The sequence below is a fragment of the Miscanthus floridulus genome, chromosome 3, assembly GCF_019320115.1.
Source record: "Miscanthus floridulus cultivar M001 chromosome 3, ASM1932011v1, whole genome shotgun sequence".
Lineage (NCBI taxonomy): Eukaryota > Viridiplantae > Streptophyta > Magnoliopsida > Poales > Poaceae > Miscanthus > Miscanthus floridulus.
The window spans coordinates 80788326-80808438 of NC_089582.1; the positions used below are offsets into that span (position 1 = coordinate 80788326).

At 47.4% G+C, this 20113-nt stretch overlaps 1 protein-coding gene and 1 long non-coding RNA gene across 12 annotated transcripts in view; one reads left to right on the forward strand and one right to left on the reverse strand.

The window, feature by feature from the left end:
• Positions 1–19848, forward strand: part of LOC136541818 (uncharacterized) — a 31667-nt gene extending 11819 nt beyond the window's left edge. For 3 of the 7 annotated variants that reach the window (XM_066533932.1, XM_066533938.1, XM_066533937.1), the window contains 7 exons: positions 3339–3461; positions 4378–4506; positions 17852–18060; positions 18157–18397; positions 18497–18734; positions 18822–18981; positions 19094–19848. In XM_066533932.1, the coding sequence (XP_066390029.1) occupies positions 3339–3461; positions 4378–4506; positions 17852–18060; positions 18157–18397; positions 18497–18734; positions 18822–18981; positions 19094–19318 (1325 nt within the window). In that variant the 3' untranslated portion in view covers positions 19319–19848. The remainder of the gene's footprint in view (positions 1–3338; positions 3462–4377; positions 4507–17851; positions 18061–18156; positions 18398–18496; positions 18735–18821; positions 18982–19093) is intronic. The other 4 variants (XM_066533934.1, XM_066533933.1, XM_066533935.1 and 1 more) reach the window with 4 other exon arrangements.
• On the reverse strand, positions 8590–11324 carry LOC136541819 (uncharacterized). Of its 5 annotated transcripts, none has more exons than XR_010780494.1 (6): positions 11187–11324; positions 10877–10983; positions 10102–10125; positions 9134–9285; positions 8920–9052; positions 8590–8835 (listed from the first exon to the last, which is right to left on the reverse strand). It is a non-coding gene; the product is annotated as an uncharacterized lncRNA (long non-coding RNA). The 5 variants fall into 5 exon arrangements; XR_010780493.1 differs by having other exon boundaries at positions 9926–10125; XR_010780491.1 differs by having other exon boundaries at positions 9134–9834; positions 9926–10125.
• Positions 19849–20113: the final 265 nt, after the last annotated feature.

A 20113-nucleotide genomic window follows, 5' to 3' on the forward strand; every position in this document is an offset into this window, starting at 1 on the left:
AAGAAAAGCTTGTTCAACACCGGTTGAGATGGTTTGGACATATCCAATGGAGACCTCCAGAGACACCGGTGCGTAGTGGAATCCTAAACCAGGATAGTAACGTGAAGAGAGGCAGAGGAAGACCGAAGTTGACTTGGGTAGAGGCAATAAAAGGAGACTTGAAAGGATGGAATATACCCAAAGACTTAGCCTTAGATAGGAGTGCTTGAAAAATAACTATTCACGTGCCTGAATCTTGATTGCTTCTGCTGGGTTTTAACTCTAGCCTACCCCAACTTGTTTTGGACTTAAAGGCTTTGTTGTTGTTGTTGTTGTTGTTGCACATTGCCCCAGTGCAACAATGGGATGCCAGGTACCTAGCTTTCCGCCTATTTCTATCATTTTTTAAACTTTTTTTAGAACGTGCAGGAGAGCTGCACATCTTTTATATATGAGAGAGAGAAGAGTGTAAATCCACGAAGGTTGCCGACACCCGCCTATCACCTGTGCGCGCTCGCCCCGTGACTATGCGCCTGTAGATTGCCGCCCGGCCCTGGTTCCGCAGCCCTCTTCTTGGTCGTCAGATCTCGGCGACATCCAGCGGGGCCGTGGAGCATGAGTTTGAGCACCAAATGTGCTTGTCTCCGTTAACGCCCTCGTCCCTGCCTCTCGCCACCGCCCTCTGTAAAGATCTAGATGGTTAGAGGGGGTGCATAGCTATAAAAATTTCTTCTACAAAGCACAATTCGCTAGAGTAAAAGGTTAGATCACAAAATAATCCTAATAGCAACTACAAGCACTAGCTCTAGTTCAAACAAGCAAGCCCCCTACACAATTCTAGTAACAATTGGTTTCTATTCTAATCACTTCACCACACAAAGCTACTAGCTACTCTAGGCTAGAATTAACAAGCTACACAAGCAACTAACACATAGACAATGAATATGAAACTAAATGCAAGTGTGTAGAGATCACCGAACCGGGCAAGAGACAATCAATTTTTCTCCCGAGGTTCGATTGCTTGCCGGCAACTTAATCCCCATTGTGGCGAGTCTCAAGGTGAATGATTTGCGCACTCACTAGCGTGATAAGCTAGACCCACAACTTCGGTGTCGTAAGAATCAATCCCAAGAGCATTCCAACTAGCCACGAGTGATCCACTAGAGTATTTCTTCGCACCCTGCAAGGTGGGATCAAGAACCTTTCACAAATCACTAGCACCAACACTCCACTTAACAACCATAGCTGCTCCAAGCCGTCTAGGTAGCGGCAACCACTAAGAGTAACAAGTAACCGCAGCCCAATCGAAGAACTAGTGCCACTAGATGCAAATCACAAAAGCAAATGCACTAGATCTCTCCCAATCTCACTTTAGATCAAGCACAAGTCAAGAGATGAGTAGGAGGTGTTCTTGGAAGCTCAAAAGTGTGTTGGATTGCTCAGAATGCCAAGAGAGATCTCAAAGAGCCGGCCAACTTCTATAAGCCCCCTCTAAGAACTAGTCGGTTGGGCTGGCTGAGTGGGCCCTTGCGTAGGCACCGGATTGGTCCGGTGCCTGACAGAGTCCACAACCGTTCTGTACGCAGCTTATAATCTGGAGCCAACGAGTCAGTACCATCGGATCAATCCAGTGACTTCGCACGCTCAGGTCACAGTCAAACCAGCCGAGAACCCCCTAACGACTAGTGTAGCTTATAGTCCGATGACCGCCCAACTGTGAACCACTGGATCAATCCGGTCGCCACCAGTAAGGTTCCAGAGACGATTTTTGGCCAATGGATTGATCCTGTACCGAGCACTGGATCAATCCGGTGAGTATACTGAAAATGCCCCTCTAGAACAGTACTAGCGCATGATCCGTTGACCCCAGGGGCTAACCATTGGATCAATCCGGTGGCTAACCCTAGCCACTGTTAAGTCTCCTCTGCGCACCATTATAGTCCGGTGCCTCTACTGCCATCACCGGATGAATCCGGTGAGTGCAGAGACACCTCACTTGTTGGAGCTTAAGGATCTGAGGGCGTAGGAGTGCGAGAGGGGAGGCCTGGGCTTGAAACCCCGGCGACGAACTGGCGGCGCCTGGCTGAGAACTCGGCGACAACAGGAAGACGTGAACAGTAACGCCCGGGGGCCCAAGGGGAGATAAACTCAATCCCAGGCTAAAAATCTTTTACTTCAGAATGTTTGACACTTATACCAACTCAATAACAAATCTCTCCTAAATCTAAGGGCTAACAAACTCGACTTAACAAACTCCCACCAAAATAGCAATCCTGATAATTGACTCCTACTGAATCGGCTGAAGTCAAACTGGCTCCCACACCTGGACCCTGGTGACCGCACTCTGGTGCATGCCTCCGCATGACTTGCTCAGCCACTCTTCTTGTTACGGCGCTGGTACACTTTTCCCACCATAACATCACTTAGCTCCATTTCAACCCCATTTTCAAATGTGCTAACTCCTTCAAGTGTACACCACATGTGCATGTGAGTTAGCATTTTCCAAACATTTTCAAGGGGTTTTCACTTGCATCTCACCACGTCACTAGGTCTAATGCATATGCAAAGCAATTTGACACCTAGTGGCACTTATATAACCGATTAGACTTTATAGTTCCCCTCTTAATAGTACGACTATTCTAAACCTGATCACACTATTGTTATGAGGCATGGATGCTTGTTATAAACCGCTAGCATGGATGCTTGTTATCGGTTCCCAACCTTATCTAAAGCAGGTTTGGAATTTTAGAGCCAAAAGAAATTAAAAACTGCATAATTTGTATTTTTAATAAGATAATATATTGTCTCTGTGGTTCGTATTTGGTTGTGAGAGATAATGCACCTATTTCTTGTTCTTATTTTGAAGTATGGAAGGTTCCATCTCTCAAGGGTTTTATTTAGAACCATTGGGGATAGATCCTTATCTCTCATGATTCAAAACCATAAGGTTCGTCTCCCATGACATTTAACTTGAGTTGTTAGAGATAACACAATCTAGGATGGTTCTGAAGGATCCTTGAGAGTGAGGCGCCCAATATTATGTTTATGTAGTAGTGGTAGTTACATATTTTGATAGTGCACTTATTTATTCTTGTAGATGTTGATATATTTTTCTATAAAAGCTTGGTCAAACTTGGAGAAGGTTGACTTAGCATAAAGCCAAAGTGAACTATTATTTGGAACAGGGAATAGTCTGGTAACTCCGTGAATAGTCGTAGGTACCTCCTCACATGCAAGAGTCAGCATTGGCCCCTCTTGTATGCTTTCTGTCATCTCCATTTGGTAGTGCTTTTACCCCTAAAGAGCAGGCTACTTGTCCCATGTACAGGCACCATGACCACTCATTTTTCCTAATTTAGCAGACTCATTGAATACAACAGTTGAGAAGCAGACACACAGACAAAGGAAAAAAGAGAACCCAGCAAAACAAGACCTTGAAGATTTCAGTCCATGTGCCTCTTGCACTGTTAACAGATTACCGGGTCAGATTCTATATTCCTGTTTAGAGGATACTGTATCACAATATAATCTCACTGCGAGTTATTGCCTAGAGTTTGTAATAGCTGACCATTATGATGTAACTTGGTGGTGGTTGGTGATCATGTAAAACAACAAACCAATGATTGGTAGTTTTTTTATTCAATATCGCTTCCCCATTAGGCTTCGTTCGTTAGAAGCCAGGAATGGGCCGGAACTATTCCGGACCCGGAACAGTTCGATAATTTGTACTGAAGAGGAACTAATCCTGGCCTTGAATGGCCGGGAATGCCAAACCGAACGGCGCCTTAAGGATACTAAAGATTGCAATGGAGGTTTGCAACTTAAACAAGACTCTCGGCAAAAACTGTGGATATTTAGTAACTTACCGCCGTGTGTAAGTTTGTTTCATCTTACATCACACACTTGAATCTAAATTGATCTCCTTTTGGATCCGGAATCTAAATTGTTTGTAACTGGTAATTAGACTTCTATTCATGTATAATTGCATTAAATGTAACATTATGGTAGAAAGCTGAAATGCATAGACACAAGCAATGGGGGAAGACGGAAGATAAAGGGGAAATTTTTGAATACTTAATCTGGTTGTCCATCTGTTCCCTGATGTTCCGGCTCTCATATCATTGTTTGTGTATAATGTTGCATGAGCTTCACTACCATATCTGTTCCCTATGCCTGTATATTGTTGCACTAGTACTGCTGAAATTCCTACTTTTGTTTGCTGTTGTAGCTAATGCTACTTTTGTTGCCTATATTTTGATTCCTTGTGTTTTTAGTGGACCAAAAAATATCTATGCACCCTTCAGTTTCATGCGTGATGACACTATTAGATGTGAAATACAGTTTTTGATAATGATTTACCCTTACTGAGTTCAGTGCATTCCCAAAACATTATGACAGAGAAACAAAGAAAGGAACAAGGGCAAGAGATATCAGAGTACTCTAGTGATGATGAGCAACACTCTCGGAATATTTCTGGACGCCAAGATGGTAATCTCAATGATTCCACTACATTGGACAACTTAGTAGGTAACAATCCTCCACGATATGAAAACAGGTTCACAGATCCTATGACGTAGGTTTCTGTAGGTAGAGTATAGACCGAGTTCGAATCTATGGCATGCAAAAGAGAAGAAAAGCATTTCTCTAAATCATTCGTACAAAGCCAAACCGACCTGAATAGCTGCCACCCAGCAGAACTAACGGATTCAAATTTCTGCTAATATCCCGTAGCCATGTACGTAACAAATAGGTACGATACACTATGGGGCTGGGAAAGGGATAAAGGCGCCTGAATTATAGCCCAAATAGCACAAGGAAAAGGAGCATTAAAAGAAAACAAATGCTTGTCTCATGTTCACGACAAAAGCAACAATTTTTGCTTCTCTTCCAGTTCCGTTTGGCTAACTTAACTTTAGTCAAAATTACTCCCCTAATTTCCATAACCTTTTATTAATATTAGGTGCATCCATCCACATCGTTGCCGGATAATGAAATTTCACCGAAAAATCTACCATATCTTGGTGGAGATTCCAGCAAAATTCATCTTGTTTCTGAGACAGGACAATATTAGCAATTCTGTGACGAAGGATATGTATATAGGACATTACTATTTACTAGCAAATGTGTCCATGCGCTGCAACGGGATGTACTGCTTGTTGCATAATCACCTGGACGATCTCTGTCTCGAAGATTTATTCAATGATCATGTCATCTGTTCGAATACATCTTAGAATCGAACTTCGTACCATCGTTTGACGCATCTTAGAGTCGGACTCCGTACTAGTCTTTAGACACATATTGTTGCAACTCATACGAGGATAGATTGTGAGTCCGGGTCATATACGGGACACGAGGGGCCTGAGGGCATGACTAGACAAATAGAACTTGAACACGCTCCTTTAGTTCACATGTGCCTGTCTTCCACTCACCTTGTACGAGGCAATTAACTCTCCCTATTCTCCACATTGCAATTCTGGGTGGAAATGGCATAGACACATGTATAGGTAAAAAACCGTTTTATTTATTGCTTAGCGGTTTGATTTGTTTGGTTATTAGTCAGGTAGGTTGAACCGTCAGCTAAGTGAGCTAACGCTTAAATTAGATAACTTATGCATAAAAATGCATAAAAAACACAACATTAGCTTAGTAGTGAAATTTGCTACCCAAAAATAGGCTAATTCCATTTGCTCCTTTAGAAATAACGAACGAAGCCAAACACGGAACACGAAAGGGGTAAATAAAACTGAAAGAAGAAAAAACACAAAAGAAAAAAAAAAACTGAAAAGGGAAAAGACACGGAAAAAAAGACAACCAAAACAGAAAAACAAAAGAGAAAACTGAAATGAAACAAACATTGGGTAACAGAAAAACAGAACGCAACGGAGTAGAGATGGAAAAAAAAAACATGGGAAAAAAGAAAAACAAGGAATGAGATATATGGAAAAAAACACGTACTTCTCCATGATTTAATATTAGTATACTTTAGAATAAAATGTCTTGTTTCTGAGACAGAACAATATTAGCAATACTGCGACAATGGATATGTATATTGAAAGCATAAGTCTTGTGTTTATCTATCTTAGGAGTAGTTTGCGTATGTCAGCATCTTATCTTATCATCTTGCTTTAGCATCTACTTAGAACTAGAAAAGTATGGCTGTCTAAGCTTGTGTAAATCTAGGTCAAACCAAATACCCCCCTCATTTGTTGAAGGTCGTAATACCAAGAAAGTAGTTTCTTTATGTTATTAAGAGTGGAGTAGCATAATACAATCTAATATGCTCTTGAGGTTTCGTTCAAATGGGTGTATCACAAGTTCACAACACATGAATCTTCAATGCATACTTAGTACTAGATTTAGGAGAGAGGAATATAATTTCAATGCATACTTAGTACTAGATTTAGGAGAGAGGAATATAGATTTAGGAGAGAGGAATATAATCTACAACTGCATGTGTATCCATATTCGGTTTAGATAACATACAAGGGAAAGATAAGACGAATGGGCCGAGATTGCATACACACAATACACTGCACATGTGCTTGAACTTGGTTGATCAAGGTTACAAAAGACAGTATTAGGTGCTCGCTTGGGCACACTAAAGTGCTGAGCAGAGGAGTGCATCGTCTTGAGGTATAAACGGTAACTAGGTGTCTGTCGGTTCCCAGCGATGCACTACCTCACCCCTACACCCCTCCTTTTGGCTGTTGGCTCCACGGTGAGTGCTCCCTTCTTGGTTCCTCCCTCAGCTCCTTCCTCCTTATTCCCCCCTCCGCTGCACACAAGCTGGGATTTGGGATGCAAAATTAGTCCATGTCTGATGAAATTGAGAGCACAGTAGAGGACTACACGTGCAATGGGCAATCTATTTTTGCATCGGATTTAAGCTGTGGGCCCTGGGGGGGGGGGGGGGGGGGGGGGGGGGGGGGGGGGGGGTTGGAGTGGATAGGATTTGAGCTGTGGGTCCTGGGAGGAAGGATCGGATTTGTGGGTATCAGGGGACTAGCCCTCATCTGTTTTGGTTGCCTTTTCACTGAAACCACCCCACAGACGAACGCCAAGACATAGGAAAAGATCAGAAGGTGAAACAGTCACAGAAACTGACAAGATGGAAGTGGTTGCTAAAGATCCTGTACTTGTTCGGCCAGTTCCTGAATTTTCAAGGACATCAGGCAGCATGGAGCCCCCAAAGGTCGAATCAAAGTGCAACTGTGCAATTATGTAGAGTTATCCATCAACTCAAGTTGGCAAGGATACTTATTATGATTACAGTGGTTGCTTGTTATTTTTTGCGCGCAAGTGAGTTAACAAAAGAACCGGCACCCACCTGCTTCAGTCAGCAGTAGCGGCCTACAATTTTTTCTGGTTGTGATGCATTTGCTCTTTATTTTTGAGGTAATAGAGTGCTCAACGAGCCATTCTTTTGTAAATTCTTGCTTCTCCCTTTAGCTCTGTGTTTTCTCCAAATTTACTTGTCATCTGGTTTTAGTTTGTGCCGAGTGTGCAGTTTCAGTTCCTCACAGAGGGAGTGAAGTTTCTAGTTCAGATGTTTGTGCTCTTTTGTTTATTCTTATGCGACGGATGCGGACTTGCCTTGTTAAGCCGTTGCTTATTTCTGGAATGCACCCGGTATCTCTGAATACCTGACAGGGAGTGCAGTGCAAATGTAGGTTCTAACTCAAATGTAAGACAGTGTATCTATATTTACACTAGAACACTGCACGGCGTTGCCGCGCCAAATGGCCCTCCAGCTAGATATGAATAGTCATAATTCTCGATGTTATTGTACATAAGGTATATGGTCAACAACAACAACAACAACAACAAAGCCTTTAAGTCCCAAACAAGTTGGGGTAGGCTAGAGTTGAAACCCAGCAGAAGCAATCAAGGTTCAGGCACGTGAATAGCTGTCTTTCAAGCACTCCTGTCTAAGGCTAAGTCTTTGGGTATATTCCATCCTTTCAAGTCTCCTTTTATTGCCTCTATCCAAGTCAACTTCGGTTTTCCTCTGCCTCTCTTCACGTTACTATCCTGGTTTATGATTCCACTATGCACCGGTGCCTCTGGAGGTCTCCGTTGGACATGTCCAAACCATCTCAACCGGTGTTGGACAAGCTTTTCTTCAATTGGTGCTACCCCTAATCTATTACGTATATCATCGTTCCGAACTCGATCTCTTCTTGTATGACCACAAATCCAACGCAACATACGCATTTCCGCGACACTTATTTGTTGAACATGTCGTCTTTTCGTAGGCCAACATTCTGCACCATACAATATAGCAGGTCTAATCGCCGTCCTATAAAACTTGCCTTTTAGCTTCTGTGGTACCCTTTTGTCACATAGGACACCAGATGCTTGCCGCCACTTCATCCACCCTTTTGTCACATAAGGTATATGGTCGCACGCATATATAAAGTTCTGTCATAGTCGAAATTGTTACGTACCTTTGGGATAACCGAGTACAATCTCTCCAGAGGTAAAGGGGACAATATATAGAGAGCCTCATGGCTAAATATAGAGTGGGCCTATAGATGGGCCTATAGATAGAGCCTTAACCATACACTTAACAGAAATTACACTAAAGCTGAATGGTACAAAAATTGAGAATTTGTAGAGCAATCATAAATTGTTGTAATAGCTTACGTCATGCTATCTATGTAGGGGTATTTGCGAAATGATTGTTGATGTTGTAATACACTAATACTCCTAGCAACTGTAAAGGAGAAAAAAATAGAAAAAGAGATGGCTGCCATAGCGCCTTGAAGACTTGAGGGTACTCATAAAACAGTAATTTTGAGTACTTTTGTTATTTGCCTTTCATCTGTGCGTGGGATGCCTTAGTTCTCTTCAAATCTGTCATGTGTTTTAATTATGGTTATTATATTTTGAAATTCGTTGCTTGTGGCATAAAGGAAAAAAGGAGTTTATCTGAATCACCTCTTGATCATCGTTGAAGTCTTCCGAATCTCTTCTATTTGTACAGCTGATGTCATTGCATAATGTGGAAAAAAAATTAACTTTCAGCAGGTATCATCAGAGCTTGATTAACAGCAATTTGGCGCCTATTTACCTGCGAATGAAAAGCTTTGTGACCGCGCTATTCAGGAAGCTTGCTATATGAGAATGTTTTTTGTGGAGCATTAGAGCTTACCGTGTTTAGGTGCTGGATATTTTTTAAGACGTTGCAGGTAGTGAAGGTGTTGCCACGCTTTGTTTAATGAGAGTGTATCCAAGCTTGGCTCTGTCAATACTAATCTTCCTTGTGTACGGAATTTTCTTACGTAGATGTGACTTTAGAGTACCCTGCATACATTAATTATCAAATACCATCAGTTTATTGAATACGAAAGTATAAATACGGAAGGAAATTAAATTCTTATCAATTTTTAAAGGTCAACAACTTTATGAACTCACGAGCCATTATTACATAGCTAAAGACAAAAAAATTGTCTGTGTGACATCAAAGGATGGCAGTGAGGGGAAGCACTACTTAACAGTCAAGAGATGATCCATTAGTACATTTGTCAGTTAATATGTAATAATGGTAGCAGTGAAACCTATTGGGTACATTGCCAGAAATACTTTAGCGTGGTGTGTATTGTTTGCATAATGAAGAAACATTGACAGAAAAATATGCAGTTATGGGTAAATGTGGTGTATACCCATGTTTAGCATTAATTGATTAACCTATAGGAATGGCAAAAGAAAGTGAGCATCGCAGTCGCTGCTTCCAGAAATTGTTGGATTGCTACTGGCTTCCTCAAATGGGATGGTGGCCTCAGTTTGCCATTTAATAAGGAGGCAAAATGTTCATTGCAATCTGCTATTTCCTAAAACTCTGAATTCGAATACCTGGACACAGAATACCATACGTTATTATGTCAAGATTTTAGGAGAACATGTAACTGTGAAATTAACACCAATTTGTCTGTATATCAGCAACCTTTTATTTTCGGTGGTAGAGTCCAAAGGGAGAGACTGCAAAACTTAAGTGAGAATATCCCTGGTGGTCGATAATCGGTCAGCAGATCTATCTGTTTCTTAACATGGAAGTGACTTCATTCTAAATTCTTTATTGCTCCATAAAGTCTTCTGAAGTAGCAAAAGGAGTTATATTACCTTTTGTTTGTCAAGCCATTTGACCTGAAGGTGAAACAAAAAATATGTATGAAGGCTGGGTATCAAAATAGAAGAAACACAGAAATTTGTATTGTAAATTCAAATAACAACTTTTACAAACTATAAGTTTGGTTAGGATGTATAAGAAAGAATGTAATTCTACTGTCAAGTAAGGATTGTCTCTGGCAGATAAATATAACTTTGTGTTTCAAATGCCTATATGTCACCATGATATTGCTTCAGCTACACTATAATAAAATGTTTGCTGTTTTCAAATTAAGCCAGCGGGTATCTCGTAGCTGAAACAGACAGTGCACCTGTGTTAATACGAAATTTTACCCTTAAAACGATGAATAGGAAGCTAAAACTAAAAGTATCTTATAGAGCTAATTTTGCCAGACACATTTTTCCAATTGTCATTACATTTTTGTATCTTACTATCGGGCAATTTGGGTTAGTTGTGCATTATCTCAAAGATTGGTTGTGCTGTATGTAAGCAAGAAAGCAGTTGTACTGTATACTAAATTGCTCATATGTGACCATAATAGGTATTGCTTTAGGTGTATGACAATCAAATACTCGTTCTGAAATTAAGCCTACAGCTATCTCACAACTATTTCATATCATCATGGGACAGGCCAATCTTCAGTAAATTAGTAATCTTAGAACTGGAAAATCATGACCAATATGCAAGTATCCAGACCTACATTTTTCCAACTGCTAAAAAAATGAAAAGCCATATCTATTTCTGAAACAACCTTGTATCCAGACCTACCTTTTCTGTTGCACAAATGTACTGAGGAAAATCTTTGACAATGCTCATAGCTCAGGTAGCTTTCCTTCCTTGTTGAGGAACTCCAATTGAGCGATCAGTAGCTTTGCCTGCAATCATGTTATAAATTTGTAATCAAGCATATATCCTATAGAATTAGCACAAACTGAGCACTACTATGATTTTATCATTTATATATACAGCGGATAAGATTGAACTGATTTTTAGAAGCAATACTTATATGAGCAATGTTAATAATACGGAGTACCTATTGCATTCTTAATTACACGCGAGTTGAGGTGTGGAGCCTTACATTGTCATTCTCTGACAGCTTGGTCCTGTTGTTAAATTTGATGCCTGATGACGAACAGATGGTCTGCATCCAGTGGTGGCAGGCTGGTGCAGGATTTGGAGTGCGCACTGGTGGGTAGGAGAGAATGCGAGGTCTTTGGCGACGGCCTGGGAATGGCCCGGTGTGGTCTGCGCTGGCGGCACTCGCGTCGGCGGCGGTGGGGATTGGTTGGAGATCAGGGGAGCTCCTTAGCGATGCACGGGACGCAGAGGGCCGAGGAGAGCAAGCGCAGGTGGCTGTAGCGGAAGTGGGAGGCGCCAGCGGAGATGTGGAGGTGGAGGCCAACTGGCCGAGGGACAGGTCCGAGATGCCGTCTGGCGCGTCCGCGTCGAGGAAGAGGAAGGCGCCCTGCTAGGCGCATAGGCATGGCCTCGAGGAAGAGGAGGAGCTGATAGCCTCCTCGGCGCGGGGCGACGCCGCTGGCGTGGACTGGGTGGTGGTGTGCGTTCGGAGGGCGACGGCCGGCGGCAGGGGCCTCGGGGGCACGGGGAAGAGGAGGACTGGAAAGAAATTGGAAAAGGGCTGTGTTGGAAAGATTTGCGATTGAAATTTTCTCGAAGGATCTAAACAGAAACGTCTCATGAGCAGATCCGACGGTTTGCGGTTCTCTATCGGGAGATCCGACGGATATCAAGCGATAGATGACATGGAGGGCTCTTTTGCAAAGACCGCGACGCAGTTTTAGTTTTTAAAGATATGTTGTAATCCTTTCTAAAAAGGATCAAGTATGCTACTCCATATGTATCCCCAACCTGCCTTGTTTATGGTAAGGCTAATGAAATCAGAAATTTAGCCCCAAACCTGTGCTTTGGTTCCAACAAATGGTATCTAGAGCCTAAGTTCATCTGGGTTCTACCCCTACCCCTACCCATGCCAATCCGTCGCCATGTCTTACCCCCTCGCTCCCAATCCACTGCAGTCTACACCGGGCGTGGCCGGTCGGCTGGCGTAGGCGAGGTTGCTGAGCATTCATGGGCGGCGGGCGAGCACGCAACAGCCCAGGTCGCGGCAGATCAGCAAGAGGAGGCAGCGGTGCGAGCCCAGGTGGCTGCTCAGGTGGCGGAGCTCACAGCGATGCGCGCTGCTGAGGCGGCCGCGGAGGCAGCGTCAGCAGCTGCTGCTGCCATGCGCGGCGAGGACGCATGGGGCTTGGGCGGCGAGGATAGGCGGGAGCTACAGGGCGTGGACCAGCGCGGCTTCGACGGAAGAGATGCGGACGTGCGAGCCGCAGGTGTAAGGATCGACCCGTACGCTGGCGCACGGGCCGCACGAGCGGACGACCGAAGCGGACGTGACCTGGGCGGACCTGGCAGGCGCGACGCAGAGGCTTGGTGCTCGACCGCGAGGCTGCGCGAGACGCATGACCGCGGGGCGGACCCGAACGCGTCTTCAACAACCGGGGCGGACGCGGGCGCGACTTCGGCGCCCCAGGCGGACGCGGCCTTGACGGCGCCCCACGTGGACGCGGTCACGACGTCCTCGACCTCGACCGGGACACGGGCGCGCGTGACGCACTTATCGACCGCGACCTGGAGGTGCAGCGCCAGCGTGAGCGCGCGGAGCTGGAGCAGGCTCTGCGGGACTTCGATGCGCGCAACACCGGCGGACGTGGTCGCGACGGACGTGAGCAGGGCGGTCGGGACGCTGGCGCACGGAGCCCTCATAGGCGGCGCACCTTCCCTTCTCCAGACCGGCGCCGTGGTCGGCATGGCCGGCCCGGCTCACCTCCCGTCGTCCAGGCCATCTTCAAGGACGCCGGCGCCGGCGGCGGATGGCCCATGCTTACCAAGACCAACTACGCCGAGTGGTCCATGGTGATGAAGGTGAAGATGCAGGCGCGGCACATGTGGGACAAGGTACGGTATGGCGACGCCAACTTCTCCGAGGATCGGCGGGCGCTGGAGGTGCTTCTTGCTGCTATTGCGCTGGAGATGTAGTCCTCCCTCGCGGACAAGGAAGAGCGCCAAGGACGCCTGGGACTCCATCGCCGCGGCACGCATCGGCAGCGACCGCGCCCGCAGATCCACGCTGTAGAAGCTGCGTCAGGACTGGGAGAACCTGGCTTTCAAGCCGGGCGAGGACGTCGATGACTTCGCTCTCCACCTCACCACCCTGATGCAGTAGTTGGTGCGGTATGGCGACGACGACATCGACGAGGAGAGAGCCGTCGAGAAGTTCCTCCGCATCGTCCCCAAGATGTAGTCCCAGGTCGCCATAGCGATCGAGATGCTACTGGACTTCTCCGAGCCATCGATCGAGGCGGTGACGGGTCGCCTCAAGGCCATCGACAACTGTGAGCAACTACCTCCCTCAGAGCCGGTCACCGTCGGTGGTAAGCTTCTCTTCACCGAGGAGCAGTGGCTCGCCCGCCAGCGGGAGCGGAAGAAGGGGGAGGCATCGGGTTCGTCGAGCAGCTGCAAGTGCTAGCTGCGCAAGCAGGACAAGGCACGTGGTGACGCTCCTGATGGCGCCGACGGCGAGCGCAAGGCTACCCGCAATGACGCCTGCAAGAACTGCGGCAGGACCGGCCACTGGGCCAAGGATTGCCGGCAGGCGAAGCGTGGCGGTAGCGCGGCGGTCAGGCACACGTCGCGCAAGCGCAGGAGGGTGACGAGCCGGCTCTGTTCCTCGTACATGGGAGCATCGAGTTGCACTCCTCTCCCGCGCTGGCCGCCGCCGCGCCTCTCCACCTTGACGAGCTATGGGCCCACGTCTTCCTCGGCAACAGGTCCGGCGGCGACAAGATCGACGGTTGGTACCTCGACACCGGCGCCACCCACCACATGACCAGGCGGTGGGAGTACTCCGACTTGGACCCCGGCGTGCGAGGCTCCGTCAAGTTCGGGGACGCCTCCGCTGTGGAGATCAAGGGCGTCGGTTCTGTCGTCTTCACCGCCAAGACCGGCGAGCATCGGCTGCTCACCGGCGTCTACTACATCCCTGTGCTAGGAACTCCATCATCAGCTTGGGACAACTAGACGAGAACGGCTCGCACGTGGAGATTGAGCACGGGTCCTGCGCATCTGGGATCGTCCTCGCCGCCTTCTCGCCAAGGTGAACAGGGGGAGCAACCGCCTCTACGTCCTTCATGTGCAGATGGCGCAGCCCCTCTGTCTTGCAACTCGCTGCAACGACGACGCCTGGCGGTGGCACGAACGCTTTGGGCACCTCAACTTCGAGGCCCTGAAGCAGCTCGGCAACAAGGAGATGGTGCAGGGCATGCCGCGAGTCAAGCACGTGGAGCAGTTCTGCGACACCTGCATCCTCACTAAGCAGCGGTGCCTCCCTTTCCCCCGCCAGGCGAGCTTCCACGCCAAGGAGAAGCTGGAGCTCGTGCATGGCGACCTCTGCAGCCCTGTGACACCGGCTACACCTGGAGGCCGGCGCTTCTTCCTCCTCGTCGACGTGTCCCGCTACATGTGGGCAATCCTGCTCGACACCAAGGCAGCCACGGCGGACGCCATGAAGAGCCATCAAGCTGCTGCGGAGAAGGAGTGCGGCTGCAAGCTTCGGGTGCTGCGCACGGACAACGGTGGCGAGTTCACAGCGGCTGAGTTCGCGGCGTACTGCGCCGACGAGAGGATCCTACGCCACTTCTCCGCCCCGTACACCCCGCAGCAGAACGGCGTCGTCAAGCGCCACAACCAGACGGTGGTGGCCACTGCCTGCGCCCTCCTCAAGCAGAGAGGGATGCCAGCAATCTACTAGGGGAGCCGGTGATGACCGTTGTCCATCTCCTCAACCGCTCGCCGACCAAGGCCCTTGACGGCAAGACGTTGTATGAGGCCTGGCACGGGCGCAAACAGACGGTCGGCCACCTCCGTGTCTTCGGCTGCCTCGCGTTCATCAAGTAGCTCAACCACGTCGGCAAGCTCGACGACCGGAGCACATCAGGTGTCTTCATCGGCTACGCGGAGGGCGTCAAGGCCTACCGCATCCTCGACCCTATGACACAGCGCGTCCGCATCTCCCGTGACGTCGTGTTCGACGAAGGGTGAGGCTGAACCTGGGACAAGGCGGTGGAGGACGGCTCGACTTTGACTCTTAGACTTCGTCGTCGACTACGTCCACTTCGAGGGAGCTGTGGGAGCTAGCAGCTCATCTTCACCGAGCTCGTCTACCTCAGCACCCGGCTCGCCATCAGCTCCGGCGAGTCCTCCACCGCCTACACCACCAGCGAGTCCACCATCTGCACCACCGTCTACGCCCCGCTCTCCTACACCGGCTCCCCAATCTCCTGCATCGGCGCCCACACCTCCGAGATCGGCACCAGCAGCTTTGGTCCGTGACGAGCAGCGCACGGTGGAGTTTGCCACTCCGTTGTCCAACGACGAGGACCGCGTCGATGCCTACCACGACGACGAGCCTCTGCGCTACCGCACCGTGGACAACATCTTCGGTGATCAGCCCGCCTCTGGACTGGCGATGCACGACCGATGACGGAGCATCAGTAGGCCGTCAAGAGGATCCTCCGCTACGTCGCGGGCACCTCCGACTACGGCTTGCATTACCCGAGGTGTCTCGGCGCGGTGCAGTTCATCGGGTACGGCGACATCGACACGAGCAAGAGCACCAGCGGGACGCTGTTCTTCCTTGGCAAGTGTCTGATCAGCTGGCAGTCGGTCAAGCAGCAGGTGGTGGCTCTGTCCAGTTGCGAGGCGGAGTACATCGCTACCACTACCGCTTCGACTTAGGCTCTCTGGTTGGCTCATCTGCTGGACGATCTCCTAGGCAGAGACACAGAAGTAGTGGAGCTCAGGGTGGACAGCAAGTCCGCCTTGGCCTTGGCGAAGAACTCCATCTTCCGTGAGCGTAGCAAGCATATTCGCATCAAGTACCACTTCATCAAGAGCTGCTTGGATGAGGGGAGCATCAAGGCCGGCTACATCAACACCCAGGACCAGCTCGCTGACTTTCTCACCAAGTCCCTTGGGCAGGTCAAGTTCCAGGAGTTGCGCGCTCGAATTGGGATGGTTCAAATTCCACAGAAGGTGCCACGCAAGACTTAGGGGGAGAATGAAAGCATGTCTTATGTTTATCTATCTTAGGGGTAGTTGGTGCTTATGTCAGCATCTTATCTTATCATCTTGCTTTAGCATCTACTTAGAATATGCTGTAATCCTTTCTAAAGGACCAAGTTTGCTACTCTATATGTATCCCAACCTGCCATGTTTGTGGTAAGTCTAATGAAATCAGAAATCTAGCCCCAAACCTGTTCTTTGGTTCCAACATATATACTGTAGGACATTACCATTTATTGTATCTTTATACATGTGATTTACTCCTTCGATGGTACGGAAGGACCTTGGAAACGTCACAATTAGAGTTTTAGAGATTCTGGACTCTTGCATTACTCCAGTGATCTAGGTTTCCGGTGATTGCTGCCCCATTGGCTGCGGGGTGTCCGGATCCATTGGTTCGGCGCCCGGATCTGGCTTCTCCTCGTTGGTGGCGGCCGGATCCGTGTGGTACTACTGGGCTTCGGGCCACCGAGCATGCTCATGGCGACAGCAGCGGCTGGGCTCTGCAGGCGGACTCAGTTAGTCAGTTGTTGTTATGTTTCCGTCTCCGGTGCACTGGTGTGATGATCCATCTCTACTCCGGCCAGATCTATGCGTGGTGGTGGTAGTTGTGCCCGATGGACATGGGTGGCGGTATGGTTCGCGCACGCATGGCCGCTGGCCTTCGGCAAACCGGGTGGCGAGCTCTATTCCGGTGCAGCCACGGATCAGTACCGGACCCAGCGTCCGAAGGAAGCCTGGGCGAAACAAAGCCGCTCATGAGACTACGTATTTTTTTGAGCTTCGGCAAAGTGCGACACGACAAATGCATCAGCTTACGCCAGCGTCGGAGCCTGGGCGGGCACCCAGGGTCGCCGGACCCAGGGCCTTACGGAGTCGAGACGTTGGGCGACCACAGCCGTGCTGCGGCGGCGGCGGCGGCGGCGGATGGCGACTACGAGAGGGCTGTGTTGGCGACGGCGAGGAAGAAGTAGCGGGATGCGCAGTATCGGCGCTGAGAAGGCCGCGGTGGGATGCAGGCCATTGGCGGCGGATGGCGTCACTCCCTCGCTGGAGGCGTCGTTATGTTCCTGCCGTTTTGCACCTCCCTCAGCCCGCTGCATTCTGCACCTTGTACATCAGCCCGTTGCGGGTGACCGGCATCCGCCGACGGGACTCGGCGTGGTGTCTTCTCCGATATCCCTACCCGCTAGACTGGCATGAGGTCCAAGAGTTTTGGACGCTAGATGGAGGGGACATCTCAGATGAAAAAAAATTAAGGTGTTTGATGTAGCTTTTCCTTGTTGACCGTCTATGTTGGAGCAAGATGTGTGCTATCTTCACTAGATGAATGTAGCCAAGACATATAAGGTGGAGAGTTGCTCCTACGCAAGGTCAAGACAAGTTGATAGCAAGGACAAAGAAGTTCTGAAACTTAGCCTTTGTAGCTTTTATTAGTTATTAATCTCTCTTTCTTGTTGTTTTATGCTCCTCTGTTTTGAGGCTTTGAGTCTAAGAGCTCATATGACTTTTGGCTGCATGTATCCCAAGTGGATATAGAGGCTGGATTTTATATCCTTTATCTAAAAAAAAGTCTCCCTTACTCCATCCCTTCTCTGTGTACAGACAAGGGAAAGCCATGGCGAAAGACATTGCTGGCACTACAAAATGCGATAACATGGAAGAAGCAAGAATATCGCTCAGACTCTCAGCAGATGTATCATTTGGTGAAGAAAGAAAAAAGCTTACAGTTGTATACCTTCTCCCGTATCAAAGTTTCGACACTTAATTTTTCAGACCGTATTGGTTTAGATGGCTTTGCATCTTACTACAAGGTAATCAATTATTACAATAAACTTACATATGTATATATATTCCACTGAATCCAATAACAGATGATACATAATGTAATTGGATTGCTGCTATTTTAGGGCCAGTTATCCGATGGAGTCGAGATTCAAGTGAAAAGGTATTCTAGAGATGGTTTGACGGAAGCTAAAAATGAAATTGAAGTTACTACAAGCCTTCTGCATCGAAATATACTTCGTCCGCGGGGATGCTGTTTCAAACGCAAACCAGAAATGAGCTGCTGTATCAAAGGCAACAACGAAGAAGAAATTATTCTCATCTACGACTACATGCCAAACAAAAGTTTAGATTACTTTATCTTCGGTACATATCTCTATCATTCATCAATATTGAGATTATCGAGTTTCCATGAATTATTCTCCAAAAATGATTTACATTAGTCACTGACTATATATTTTGCAGATACCGTAGGGAGAATGAGAGTGCTAGATTGGCCTGAACGCCGACGTATAATCTATGGGATAGCTCAAGGGCTTATTTACCTTCATGAATACTCTGAATTTACAGTGATACATTTGGACATAAAACCATATAACATCCTCCTGGATTATGACATGAACCCTAAAATCCGCAATTTTGATATATCTAGAATATTGCCATCAGGTGTGACTGAAGATGAAGGAATCATATGTGGAACATTGTAAGGATATAAGAGCAGTTTTCCATACTTTTCCATTTCAATGCAATATACTTAGTACACTAATTGCACCCTTTATCTCATTTTCAGTGGTTACCTCGATCCACTGTTTTACACCACAGGCATTTGCTCCGTGAAGTCTGATGTGTACAGCTTTGGTGTTACAATGCTAGAAACTATAAGTGGGGAAAAGTGCGTCCGTGCCATCGGTCAGGGAGAACATTTACCCCCACGACATTTACCCTCACGAGTAAGTATTGTCATTCCAAATAAATGCACAACACCTGTACGTTCTACTTGTATAAGCAATCCAGAAAATGCAAATTTTGATTAAAAGGTAACGTTTGCTGTGGCCCTGTTAGGCTTGTAGGCTTTGGATGGATGGAAATTGGCATGAGATTATTGATCCTACTATCTATCACACATATGAAGACACGGAAATAAGGAGATTCATTCATGTTGCACTCTTGTGCATCCAGATTGATCTAGAAGACCGGCCGACCATGCATGATGTGACCGAAATGCTGCGACATGAGTCCATATTTCGCCCTGAGCCAAAACTGCTGCTGTTTGATCAATCTGAGTAAGGGTCCGAGGAAGAGTTAACTGTAGTTGAACTAAGATGAAACTCACCACCCCCAACGTGATATAACCAGTTAACCACATACATGTTGATGTTGTGCAGAATGTTTTGAAAGGACCACCGGAGCAATTCTCTTGTTTCTTTTCAGGTTGTTATTGCCGACGTTCTTTCCATTTCAGCTAGTAGTGGTGCATGGCCTGTTTAGCTACAGTCTGGGTCTGTATGACAACTCGACGCATGGTCTGAATGCCTGCCTGTTCATGCGGGGAGTACCCGAGGTTATGCTCGGCAAGATCGTCAGTCGCCATGCTTTCGTGCCGTGCATTGTGGGCAAGCTAGTGCCATTGCTTTGCTTTCCTTGAACTTGAAAGAAGCATCAAATGTAACAGAAAGCGCTGCCAAGTTTTTTAGCAGCACCAAAACAACAATCGGGCTCATCTTCTTCTTGCGTGCGCAATCTATCCCAAGTTCACCGGCGACGTGCTTTGCCGGTGATCCATGACACGAACATATATATAGCACGATTTGCCTGAATGATCCATCTATCAGACTTGTTCACCTGCCGAAGCGGACGATGTTGCTTCCTCTAGCTCATACTTGTTTGGTCTATTGTGCTCCTCGTCATCTAGCATGCAACTGGCCGTCATATTCGTCTCTCTGCCAGACGCAGTCGCTTCACTTTCACTCCTTGTTTTCAGGCCACAGCACGCTGTAAAAGGCCTCCAACTAGCAGGATTCCACCTACAATGCTGTGCTCAGCAAAAACTCTCTATCAGTCTATATAAATTCATCCAAATTA